This window comes from Mauremys reevesii, linkage group 2 (genome assembly GCF_016161935.1).
Source record: "Mauremys reevesii isolate NIE-2019 linkage group 2, ASM1616193v1, whole genome shotgun sequence".
Lineage (NCBI taxonomy): Eukaryota > Metazoa > Chordata > Testudines > Geoemydidae > Mauremys > Mauremys reevesii.
The window spans coordinates 266,637,101-266,650,647 of NC_052624.1; the positions used below are offsets into that span (position 1 = coordinate 266,637,101).

A 13,547-nucleotide genomic window follows, 5' to 3' on the forward strand; every position below is an offset into this window, starting at 1 on the left:
AGAATCACACTGCAGCAAATCTGTGCCTCAAAACTCATGCTCAGTAAGCCATCTGTCTCACCCAGGAGATGCAGAAATCTAAGCAAACTTTTAGAAAGACCCGTGCAAACAGAAGTTCAGTCCCTCTCTGCATTTGGAATGGGAATCAGAACTCCTGAGTGCACTCAATGTTTGCCCTCAGGGATCTTATCTTTGAAACTCAGACACAGTGGTTGAACTTATAGTTTTTGCTGGTTTTGTGTGCACTTCATTTAGATAAAGTCATTACATAAATCTGAGATTCAGACTGGCACGTAATTATGCAAAGGGCTGGTTTTGACCCAACAGGGTTTTAGGAACATGGCAAATTACCACAGCAATTGCTTCAGCTACCATGGCAATTTTATCCAGAACTTCAGTGTCTGCTATTCACTTCTTATTGCTTAGGCACCCTCCTACCTAACTTTTAACGGTGGTTCTACTTAGGGACTTATGCCTTTCTTAAGAAAGCATCAAGAACATATTGCATATGCAACTATCCACAAATACACAAGTCTTATACAATGACACAAAATTCCATCCCTGGGCTTCAGGCAAATTGAGCTTAAGAAAATATGCTTAAGCCTCTAAAATGGACCGAAAAGGGCCTTGTGTAGGCGGTCGATGCTATCAGAAAACTGTGTCGGAGCAAACTGGAATCTATCAGATAATCATTTCTGTATATGGGGGGTCATGGAATGTACACAAGTCCTAGCATTCCATGGGGATTGAGGGAGGAAGGGTTTTTTTAATATCCCATTTTAAAGAGAGGGAGGCAGAATATGAATTAGTAACATCTAAGAGTTCATTCAAAACTTTTATTACTAATTACACTATCTCAAAGTTACATTTACCTGTCAGGGTTCTGAATTTTAAGAACTTGAAACAAAAGACTTACTATCACAGGCCGCAGCATCGAGATAAAAGTACAGAAGCGACTGCGTTCTTCAATGAGGGCCTTTCTAACAGCCTGCTTCTCAGTTTCTTCAAGCAGCAGGTACTTATCATTGACATCTTGTAATGCACTGTCCAACTGGGGCTGGATGTCTCCTCTCCCTGTACATGGGAAAGAATAAGTAGGTTTTGTCTGAATTATGGGCTTACATCGATGGAACTCCCTATTTTCAGTCAATATCACTGCCTCATTGCCTAATGAAGCTATTCAAAATGGGAGGCTAATCAGCATTTTCTATAATTAAAACATATTTTCTTAATCAAGTATTTACCATCATTTCTTTTTCACCTAGAAGCAGCAATACAACCCTCTCAATTCAAAAGAGGTTCCTTCAAGTTAGAAAAAGCAGATTCTGGTTTGTATTTCACATGGAAAGTGTAAGATGGCTGTATAAAGCAAATCTTATTAAAAACCCTCAGCCATTCTTATTAATGACTGTTGCCTGCAGGAGTTATGAAGGTGCCAATCACTGACCACTGACATCTCTCTTCCTCCCCCTCTCTCTCCCCCCTCTTTGAGTCTAGTTCCTAGTTACTTTTGGTTTTGGTAGGACCACAAAAGATTCATGCACTAGTGATGTTCCTTAGGATCAAATGAAAACAGGTGCTAATTACTAATGATTAGAACACTGGGTTCTCTTGTATTTCTAGAAGTAACTGGTAATATGCAAAGCACAGTACTCATCATTCTACTAAGGTCAAAACCCTTTTATAAGTTATACGTAAGTCCAGTAGCTTTTACATTTTTATTTTTTTTAACCTACAACCAATCTACTAAAAGTAAAAGGAACAGACTTTTGTCAGAGATCTATCTAGATAGTTGCAACAAACTCATTATGCTGAAGCTTGCTGCCACAGTAAGTATACATCAAGTCTCATCCTAAAACAAGTTACACCCTTGCGTACTGTCCACCACTCCAAAAATACGGGTTTGTAATAAAAAGCAGCCTTAGCTAAAGCATTACTGATGCACTGTTATAGGTACAAGACTTTTTAATACAACTTATTAGGTTCTGTAATATTTTAGACTCAGACACATACATTTACCCTAAGCATTAAATAATGTGATGTCTTTTCTGAAAACTTTATGTACTTTGTATATTTCCATTTCCATAAGTGTGGAATACCAATGACTGCTTTTATATTATATTTATGTTTGTTCGTAACAGTGAAGCTCCTCCTCCCAGATTCACTGCAGTGATATTGCCTGTTACTAATGTTTGCATCCCTCTGAAATGGGAAGACCATTTCCAGACAAGACAACGGTTGTTTAGCGTGTTTGGGTACATAGTTGCTATGTAGAGGCTTCCCCGCAACCCAAGCTGAGTTACTGAACTCCAAGAGAGTGGCAGGGCTTAGGACATATCCCTCTTCTCAGCATCTCCCATTGGCTGCTTAGGCATCTCCCTGCCTAGCATGTTGGCTTTTGTGTATCCTACTCTTAGGCACCTCTTTCTCCCCATTCACCATATAGGGCGTAAGCACCTAATTCAGATTTTCTGGATTTCCAATGTTCCAGTATTTTTTAGGCACCTGTCAGGCACTGCAACACCTATGCATTTTGTAATGTCTGGCTCAAGGATGGGGTTTATGAAATGGAGGCAGTTGAAGAAACTAACTTGCCTTTTCTGGTGCAGCAAAACTTCAGTGGTCTGAAAGTTGGCAGAACTGCAATTCCTGGAAGCTGAAATCCTATTAGGGAGCAGACCTGACAGAACATAGGATTTTTCCTTACTGTTTTGCAGGCCAACTTCAGAAGCTATACCTACATAGTCCTCTATAAAACAAAGACTAAGCAATGTACCAGGTGCAAATGTACAAAGCAGCCTAGACAGACCAAAGACCACATGCTCATTTCATCTTGGACTCTGTACCAGGGATCGGCAACCTTTCAGAAGTGCTGTGCTGAGTCTCCATTTATTCACTCTAATTTAAGGTTTCACGTGCCAGTAATACATTTTAATCTTTTTAGAAGGTCTCTTTCTATAAGTCTATTATATATAACTAAACTATTGTTGTATGTAAAGTAAATACGTTTTTAAAAATGTTTAAGAAGCTTCATTTAAAATTAAATTAAAATGCAGAGGCCCCCGGACCTCCAGTGGCCAGGACCCGGGCAGTGTGAGGGCCACTGAAAATCAGCTCGCGTGCTGCCTTCGGCATACGTGCCATAGGTTGCCTACCCCTGCTCTATACACTGGATAAGAATAGTTACTGCCAACCTTAAGAGTAGAATTTGATATCTTGGTACAACATTGTTTTAGAGAGAAAGCAAAAGGCGAGGTAAGATTGGGTTAGCCTGATGGTAACACATTACCATGCATATGATGAAAGTACATCATCTAAGATATATTGTCTCCTTTGGAGGCAGCATATTCCTTTCCTAGGTAGGATGTTTGTACAAAGGAGCATTTTGCATCACCTTTTAGTGATTCCTGGGGCCATTTTGGGAGCGTGACTAACTGAACCCTACAGGCACCATGACCAGCTTCACCCCTCAGCAAGATCATTCACTGAGACCTGAGGGCTTTTAGGGTGAAGGTCAGCAAAGAAAATTCAGGTGAATGTCTTTTCTCTAGTTGGTGCTGAGCAGGGCTTAAATTCAGCCAGAGCTGTCCAGAGCCAGGTTCCAGTAAACCTCTTCATCCCCCCTGGAGATTTTATAGCATGTTGGGGGAATGGGGCTCCTCTGGGAAATACTCTGTAAGAATTTAACCCATGGTGCTGAGACTTGGGATTTATTAAAGCACAATGTGTGTGCTGAGCTCAGGGCTCCTGTTGCTTAGGGGCTGAAAAACTAGAGTTTAAAATGGGTTGAAAAAATATGTATAATTCAGTTTCACTTGTTTTAGACTCAAGCCGAAGAGAAAACATTTAACAGATCTCTAGCTAACTGCACCTTCTATGTTTCAAACAACGAGCACTAAAGTGGTTGACCTAAAAGCACAGCCAGTATAAACTGGTGTAGAGATCTCTTAAGATGCATGTTTGTCAGTAAAGATTTATATAGAGATAAGTACAATATGAGTTAGTTACTTCTGTGGGCTAGCCGAAGCTGGCACTGAATTACCTGCCAGTCTCTAGGTTCTGTGGCTTTAATGATGTAGGGGAGCAGAGAAGCTATGATGCCAGCACATTTAGAGACAGCAGAGTACATATGACATCTTGAATGATCAAGTACGTTGAGGAGCGTGTAAAATTAAACTGAGAGTTTGCAGAATGACTCCTTTGTATACAATATATATGCTCTGTCAAACTGGTTTGTAACAATAAGCTACCAAAAATATAATTACCTGATGCAAAGCCAATCAAAGCTATCGGCGCAGAGCTGGATTAATATTTATTGGGGCCCTGGGCACAAAGAATATTTGAATCTCCCCATCCCCCTCACCACCACCATGGGGCCCTGCCTCCTGCTCTTCCCCTTCCCACCACGGCCCAGCGCAGGCCAGAAGCAGAGCTGGGCCGTGGTACGAGCTTCCCAGGGAGCCTGGGCTGTTGTGGAGAGCCCTGGCACCTGCCCTAGACACTGTGCTCCGAAGAGCAAAGACAAGGCTGCTCTTGGGCCCCCCACCCAGGGCAGGTGGAGGGGCCGAGGCTCCCCACAGTGGCTTGGGCTCTCTGGGCAGCTCTTACCACAGCCTAGGGTGCCTATATGTCCTGTTTTGGCCAGGACAGTCCCCTTTTTAAGCCCTACCCTGGACGTCCCAACTTTTTAGGCAAAACTGGGCCTTTGTCCTGTTGCACTTGCCAGCTGATCATCAGGCTCAAGCCAGCTCCATGAAATCATGACGATGTATGTTAAGGCTTAAACTTATTATACGCTATTAAAAAAATTACATTTTAAAAAAAATTAGGCAACACGTGTCTGCTGCTAAAGTTTTGAAGAAAGTCAAGCCACTGAACTGGTAGAAGTCAGTGGATAAGCAGCTAGAACTAGAATTTTCTGAAGTGCTAAACCAGGTTCGACAGCAGTGACTGCTGCTTCAGGTGCAGAGAGAATATTTTCTTCATTTCAGTTGATTCAGCTAGTTCACTTCAGTGACTAGTTGCTTCAAAGTTCAGAAACCAACGGGAGCTGAAAAAGCAGGGCTGGGGATGGGTTTGGGGGATCAGAAGTGCTGGGCTGGCATTAGGGGGTGGCAAGCAGGACAACTGCCCTGGGGCACCATGAAGCTCAGTTACATGCTTCAGCCCTGCCGCCTGGGGCTTGGGTTTCAGACAAGTGAAAAGCAGGCTCAAGTACTGCACTGAAATACAAGTTCAATATTTATACTCCAATCGATTTACTTTATAATTATATGGCAAAAACAAGAAAGTAAGCTTGTGTGCTGTGACACTTTTGTACTTTTATGTCTGATTTTGCAAGCAAGTAGTTTTTAAGTGAGGTAAAACTTCGGGTACGCAAGACAAATCAGACTCCTGAAAGGGGTACAATAGTCTAGAAAGGTTGAGAACAACTGTGTTGGAGGATGAGATCTATTAGTTCTAAAATCCTGAAGGACATGGTGACAAGAAACAATTAGTTCAATTCACTAACTACAGATAGTATTTCCTCTGTTTAATAAATTAGGTTTAAATGCAAAACCTGTTTTTGATAAACTGACTTTTTTCCTTATGTATCCAGAACATTTAAGGTAATTTTATTTAATAAAAAAGAAATTAAATGCTGTTTTTGTGCATTGTAAATGAGCACAGCTGTTCTGCGGCACTCCGTTTCCCTTCGCCCAGGAGCTCCACAATAAGTCCAGTGAGGCCTATGTGACATGCCAACACCCCTTCCTGGGGATCAGCTTATTAACATACAATATGCTCAAACACAGTCCCTTTTGTCCTGGTACCCTACTGGGTACAGCCCCTCCTTTCTGAAGGTCTTTCTATTTCGCAGCTTCAAATAAAAGTCTCTTTCTTAGGTCCTCCACTGGGTACACAACTCGTGTCTAAGGCCTGTCTATTTCCCTTTCACATTTCCCCTTCTCTGAGGTCTGGCTTCAATTTCCCCAGCTAACAGTTTCTCAACTTTCTTGTCAACTGCTGAGAATGGGCCACATCCACCCTAACTGAACTGGCCTCGTTAGCACTGACCCCCCACTTGGTAAGGTAACTCCCATCTTTTCACGGGCTGTATATTTATTCCTGCTTACTGTATTTTCCACTCCATGCATTGAGGAAGTGGGTTCTAGCCCACGAAAGCTTATACCCAAATAAATGCGTTAGGCTAGGTCTACACTGGGGGGGAGGGAGGTCGACCTAAGATACGCGAATAGCGTAGCTGAAGTCAGCGTATCTTAGGTTGATTTACCTGGCCAGGAGGACGGCGGCGAGTTGACTGCTGCTGCTCCCCTGTCGACTCCACTTCCGCCTCTTGCTGCGGTGGACTTCCGGAGTTGACGGCAGAGCAATTGGGGATCAATTTTATCGCGTCTACACTAGTCGCGATAAATCAATCCCCGATAGATCGATCACTACCTGCCGATCTGGTGGGTAGTGTAGACGTACCCTTAGTCTCTAAGGTTCCACAAGTACTCCTTGTTGTTTTTACAGTTTGTCAGTGCTCTCCAGCTCCTACTTTCTCTCATTCCCTTTAGAGTCCTCTGGGTTATCCAGGCCCCTTTCCTGAGGCCTCTGCTCTCTGAATTCTCAGGCTGTACCTCAAGACGACTTCCCCAACTGCTTCCCAAAGGAATCTTATCACAAGCTCAGCCACAGCTCAAATAGCTCCCCAGCTGCTCCTCTCTACCTCCAGCTGCTCTCTCCTGCTGTTCCTGCCCCTCTCCCAGGAAGCTCTCCACCTCTCTCTTTTCACATCCACTCCTCCCTGCCTTATAAACCCCAGGTACTTTCCTTTTTGATCAGCAGCAGCCAGTTGGTCACATGTGCCTGTCTGCTGCCCAATTAACTGAAAGGAAAAAATCAGTCAAAGGTGCCATCCCTTTCACCCCATGACATGCATTTTTATTGAGTTTGAATTTCCATCCAAATACAGCCTGGCACAAATCACAAATAAACTAATCATCATGTAGAAAATACAATGAGTTAGTCATAATTTCCTAACATAATAAAAAGATAAAAATTGAGACTAATCCATGTGCAGGCAGAGTGTGTCATCCAGAGAGAAAATTGTGCATTATTGTACAGTGTGAAAAACTCTCTGATGTTTTCCCAGTGGGCAACGCATCTGCCTCAACTGAAGCAGTGCAGTGCTAGCATGGACTTACATTGGTGCAGCATTACCAGTGTGGACACACACGATCGGTGTTTGACCAGCTGTGTCAGATCAACTGATCGGTATTTCCATCAGTGGATTTTTCTAAGACCAGGCCTAAGACTTTCACTGTTGTTTTACAGTAGGGTCTATAACTTTTTTTAAATAGTTAATTTAATAGTGTCCTGTGAAATTATAGAATTACCAAGTTCCCCTCCCGCAAAAAGTGAAATATTAACAATTGTTGTTTTTTGGCAAACTGATTTGAAACAGGGTGGATTGATTTAAATCAAGGCAATTTAAAGCACCAAGTGGAAAGCCTCAATTTAAATAATCAATTTTATTCAACTTTTCCATTTGTACTTCAGTTATTTTCTAAAGAAGGGTGCATTCTCATTGGTTGATATAACCATTAAACCATGTTGATTTACAACTAATGCTGCCTTTACACCAGATTTGGTACATATATTTTTGCTACTTAGGAGGGTACACTGTAACTATGTACATTTATCTAAGCAACTATACAGCTTAGTATTTTCAGATTCTTATTAACTGTACATTTTTAGTATGTTTAGAAAATGGTGAAGGATATATTGCTTATTTACTACTATTGTGCCATATTTATAAAGCTTGACCGCAAAAGTTAGATGTTTTTCCTGATTCTCTCTTTATATAGAAAAGCAACTTTAACTCAAAAGTTTTTGAAAGAGACTCATGGATTCAGTATATTTTTTTCTATTTAAATGTTTTAAGAGATTAGAAGTAGTTTAGGGTCGTAACATATTTTGTATTAAATTCAGATTTCATTTAAAATAGATTTTAAAAAAAAAATAGAATTTAAACAAACAAAATCAAAGAAATCCAATTTAAGTAAAAATATCTGATTTTTTAAAAAAACATGGATTTTTATCCACCCTAATTTCAAATCACTCCTGAACAGACTCACATTTTCAGAGTCCTCATCTGCCTCTTGCGACAGGCAAGATGGTAACTTTCTATGCGACTATTTTTTAATACCTTTCAAATCATTTTTATTTCATTTCTGTGTAATTAGATGCAGTGATTAGAATACCATTTACATTACACTAGAGTTTTTCTTTTTTATCAGATTGAGGATTATATTATTGACACAAGAAAATACTAAGTGACTATATTTTGAGAAGAATTTTGAAAATGATTGTAAGTGCCTTAAATGTAAGTCTACCAATTGCGAAATATTGGTCATTAACTGAACTGCGGAAACTAATGAATGACTCAGTTTCAGCAATTCAGAGCTGCTATAAATATTCAGCATCAGATATAATTGTGCATGGTGAAAGCCCTGGATGAACACAGAAATTCTAGGTTAAATTCATAGGTCTATTAGTAAAAGTGATAACAGATGCATTATCAATTTCACTAGGAATCCACTGATGCAGTAAGGTCAAATTATGGTGAAATTCAATCATCATTGTTTAAAAGTTATGTAGGAAAAAACCCGGCACTAATTACTTAGTGCATAAGTCAGTGGTTCTCAAAGCCAGTCTGCCACTTGTTCAGGGAAAGCCCCTGGCGGGCAGAGCCGGTTTGTTTACCTGCCGCATCCACAGGTTCGGCCGATCGTGGCTCCCACTGGCCACAGTTCGCCGCTCCAGGCCAACGGGAGCAGTGGGAAGGGCGGCCAGCACATCCCTTGGCCCGCGCTGCTTCCCGCAGCCTGCATTGGCCTGGAGCAGCAAACCGCGGCCAGTGGGAGCCGCAATTGGCTGAACCTGCGGACGCGGCAGGTAAATAAACTGGCCCGGCCCGCCAGGGGCTTTCCCTGAACAAGTGGCAGACCGGCTTTGAGAACCACTGGCATAAGTGACTTCGCTTATACCAATGCAACTCCACTGACTTCAACAGAGTAACTCGTGTAAGTCAGGAGTAACCAGAATCAGACTCAGTGTATTTTAGCCCAATTCCCTTCAACATAAAGTTTCTTTAACCTCACACATCTCTGGCACCACCTATGCCTTTACAAAGCTCTTGTATTGCTCCTTTATGTAACCTGACAAACCTATGTGGGCAGGATGCTTCCTAATGACTGCTCCTTGGACAGGAAAACTGTATTGAAGACCCTCTGTACTCCACAACGCAGAACCTAACGAGCCAGCAGATAGGGCTTGTGAGCTATGTGTGGCCTACCCTCTCTGCTTCCTGAAGAAAAGGTTACTCACTTTGTGCGGTAACGGTGGTTCTTCAAGATATGTCCCTACGGGTACTCCACTTCTGGGGCACATGTGCCTTTTGAGCCCTTAATCAGTTTCTGTTTGGCTCATGAATGCCGTGCTCCAAATGTAAACTAAACAACAACTACAGAAAACATTGAGGCACACCTGAGGCAGACATGCTAAAGCCCCGTCTCAGGCCAAGGCAGTAGAGAAGGAACAGGGAGGTCAGTTCACCCACGTAGCCCTATGTATGCTCAGAGAGTGGAATGAAGTTGTATAGAGCACACAAGGGGTAAACAAACACTGCTAACAGAAAAGCTCTGATCAAAGGCTCGAGAGGCACATGCGCACCTGAAGTGGAGCACCCATAGGGCCACTACTCGAAAAAGCAGTGGCAGTTGCCAACTGCAGCACTCCCAGGCCTTACCAGTACAGGAATCGGGTCTGAACCCCAGGCGAAATGGCACACAGTGCTACCTCTAGGCTGCACTCCTGATACACTGCGGTACACGTTTTGAAAAACTCTGAGGTTGTAATATTAGACTGCAGATCACCAGGCATGTCCCATCTATTGCCTTCATCAACCTGACTCCACTGTGTTACTCATGTGAAGGAGCTGTCAGCTCCGGCTGCTGTCAGAGATGAGAGGTGGCCAACTGTGCACATGCATCTGCACTGGCACTGAATTAACAACTTCAGTCGACTGAGGCTTTCCCCTCTGAATTACCAGGGAAACCTCAATTGCCTCCATGACCATTGAAAGTATTTTTCCTCATGGACACCGCAATCAACAGGGAACATTAACAATGGATTAATCTCTTTATCATAGACAAGGCCTTAGGCTAACTATTTATAGAATGTCAAGTATCAGAGGGGTAGCCATGTTAGTCTGGATCTGTAAAAGCAGCAAAGAATCCTGTGGCACCTTATAGACTAACAGACGTTTTGGAGCATGAGCTTTTGTGGGTGAATACTCACTTCGTCGGATGCAAGCCCCTGGAAATTTCCACTACATGCATCCGATGAAGTGGGTATTCACCCACGAAAGCTCATGCTCCAAAACGTCTGTTAGTCTATAAGGTGCCACAGGACTCTTTGCTGCTATTCATAGAATAAAATTATTGAATTATAGAAAAAATGTCCAGAGAAGCTTCATCATTTAATACTGGATTATACACGGCAGTGAAAAACATACTATGGGGGACACTCCTGCCCCAGCTAGGTATTGAATTGCAGGACCTGACAGAATAGAAATTAGAGATAGACAGAAAGGTCTGATTTGGAGTTCTCCCAATCAACAATGAGAGCAAAGATCATCAACATGGTAGTTCTCCAGAACACTAAGGTGCGCGCTCATAAAGGGACCAATCACTTGCTTGATTACCCCGAGGAAAGATTTCTTAAGGCAAAAGGCTTCTTATTGTCCATTCACTCTTCTCTCAATCTTTATTTTTGCTGACAGGGAGCAGAGGTACTGGGTGAATGGTTGTGGCTTGACTCCACTCTGCTGGTAGCGAAAGCAGAAGCTTCAGGCAGTTGTGGGACTAAGAGGTTGACACAGGCAGGTACACGTCTAATGAACTGTACAGAGAGCTCACCACAGCTACTGGGTTGCTTCTCATCGATATTAACAAGAATCCATGGTTACCCACAGGACAGTCTTAATATGCTACTTTCAGAGCAGCTGCTTCAGTCATGCATGATCAGTAGCATGGCATGCAAGAGCTTTCAAGGGCTAACATGCATTAAAACCACAGGTTTTCACAGTAGTCTGTGAGAGCTGCAGCTGGATGTGCTCGTGAGCCTGAATCCTAAATAATCATCTATTAAAACAAAAGTTTAATAAAAGGAACATACTAAAAACTAATAATTCTAATTTCCAACTTGTTTTCATGACTGAGGTTTGTGCTACAACTTAAATAAAAGGTAGCTTCAACTGCAGAACTGATGATGGATTATTTTATAAGTTACTCCCTGAGGGAATTCTGCACCAAAAAATTAAAAATTCTGTGCACAATATTTTAAAATTCTGCAACATTCTGCAAATTATATCTGTCAATAAATGAATGTGGAGGCTCCAGCATAGCAGTGGGGAGCACAGGGCACTGGGTGTACGGAGACGGGAGATCACTCTGCAGCTCCAAACCCCCTCGGGACACAGACTCGGCAGTGAGGCAGCACCCAACCCTGACACAGTGCAAGGGCAGGGCCTGCCCCAGGAACACCCCAGGGCCCTGCCCCTTTGCACCAGGTGAGCCAAGTATGGGCAGGCTCAGCCCAGCAGGATCTAAGCATAGAGGGGCTAAGTGTGGGGGATCAGGTGTGGGGTTAGAGGGTTCTGTGTGGGGCAACCTGGGTGTGGGTGGCTCAGTGGGGGCATCTGGATGCACAGGGGCTCACTGTGGGGTTCTGGGTGCAGGGACAATGGGACTCTGCAGTGGAGGCCAGGTGAAGGTGGTTGGGGCTCAGCAGGGATGCTCTGGTTATGGAGGACTTGGTGGGGGGATCTGGGTGCTGCGGGAGTGGGGTTTGATGAGGTGGCAGTTTGGGTGCAGCTGGTTGGGGCTCAGTGGGATGGGGGTCTGGGTGCAGGGGGCTTGTCAGAGTGTCCAGGTGCAAGGGGGTGGGCTCTTTAGCGTGGGGGTTTGATGGGCCTGCTTAACAGAAGAGCCCCAGCTGCTGAGGGGACGCCGCATGCCAGGCACCTGCTTCGCCCCCCGCCCCTGATTCCTCTATCCTCTTCTCTTCCCCCTTCCTGTCCCCACTGTCCTCTACCCCATCCCCCTCACCTAAACTCCCACATTCCCTTGCCCTATCCCACCTCTGTTCCTTCCCCACTGCCTCTTCCCACCACCCCATCCCCCTTCCCTCATGTCCCTCACCCACTTTACCCTGCCCCACCACAGACACTCACAGTTGTACACAAGCCAGGCGCTAGGACGCAGGAGGCAGCGTGCTTCAGAGTCAGAGAGCAGAGCACCAGCCTCCTTCAGCCAGGCAGCTTTGTGCTCGCAGAAACGGGTGGGGCAGTGGTACATGACTCTGCGTGCCCCCCCACCTCGCCTCAGCTTGGGGGGAGGCAATGTCCCCCGCAAACGACACCCATGGGCATACCCAGTCCCTTCCCTCACGCGGCATCCCTTTGCTTCCCCATCATTTTCTGTGGGGATGCAAAGAAATTTACAAGGGGGACATGAATTCTGTGCATGTGCAGCGGAGCAGAATTCCTCCAGGAGTATAAAATGCACCCACTATTTAGGTTTAGACACTACAGGTATTGCTAGTGTAGACAAGATAGATACCACCATATATGCTGGTCCAATTAAAACTACTTCTCATTGCACACTTTTTGGCTCACCGATTGCTTCCCTACTCCTTCCAGGTGTCTGCACTGAATTATTAATTTGGACTCTACACAAAATGACACAATTTACACTACACATTTACAAGCTGAGCACAAACAATAACATCAAAAAACAATTGCTGCAGCCAGTCACCCCCTAGTCTTCTCCTATGGCAATTGTGTGCACTTTGATCTTCCAATATAATTAACTACTGTCAATACTGCACAGTGAATCAACAAACAAACAACTATGGTGTAGTCCAAGAACAAAAGAACCATGGAACTGTTTTCAGACTGGTGGGAAGAAACTATACAATAGTATCTGCAAAATGTCAGAATAGCCTGTTAAAAAATGGTTTCTGTTGGATTAATCTGACTATCTTCAAAAGAGGAAAAAAGCAAATGTGTTATATTGGCCTGCAAATAACCGTCTCCAAAATCTCTAAGGAATGCCTGAGGTACCTTATAGAACAGAATCCTTAGAAACCCAGTAATTGATCCAGTCCCCAACCCCGTTCCTGCAAACATCAAGAAAAAATGGTTACCTATCTATAACCGTTGTTTTTTGAGAGGTGATGCAGATGTGTATTCTACTTATGTGTGTGCACGCCCAGGGTACCAGAGCTGGAGAACTTTGCCTAGCAGTATCCATAGGAGCAGTGCTCATGTCCTGCAGCCCTACCCCCTCCTCTGGCCATATAAGGGTGGCCAGAGGACTGCAGGATTGCCTTCCCATAGTTTACATCTGATCTGGATGCAGCAGTATGGCATAGTGGCATATAAAAGTATGCACAGAAGACCCAAGTGGCAGCCCGGCAAATGTCCAATATAGGAA

The 13,547-nt window shown here is 43.7% G+C and overlaps 1 protein-coding gene across 19 annotated transcripts in view; it reads right to left on the reverse strand.

The window, feature by feature from the left end:
* The window catches only part of MTSS1 (MTSS I-BAR domain containing 1), a 176,106-nt gene that overhangs the window by 20,072 nt on the left and 142,487 nt on the right, over positions 1 to 13,547 (reverse strand). For all 19 annotated transcript variants that reach the window (XM_039522477.1, XM_039522476.1, XM_039522490.1 and 16 more), the window contains one exon: positions 917 to 1,074. In XM_039522477.1, the coding sequence (XP_039378411.1) occupies positions 917 to 1,074 (158 nt within the window). The remainder of the gene's footprint in view (positions 1 to 916; positions 1,075 to 13,547) is intronic.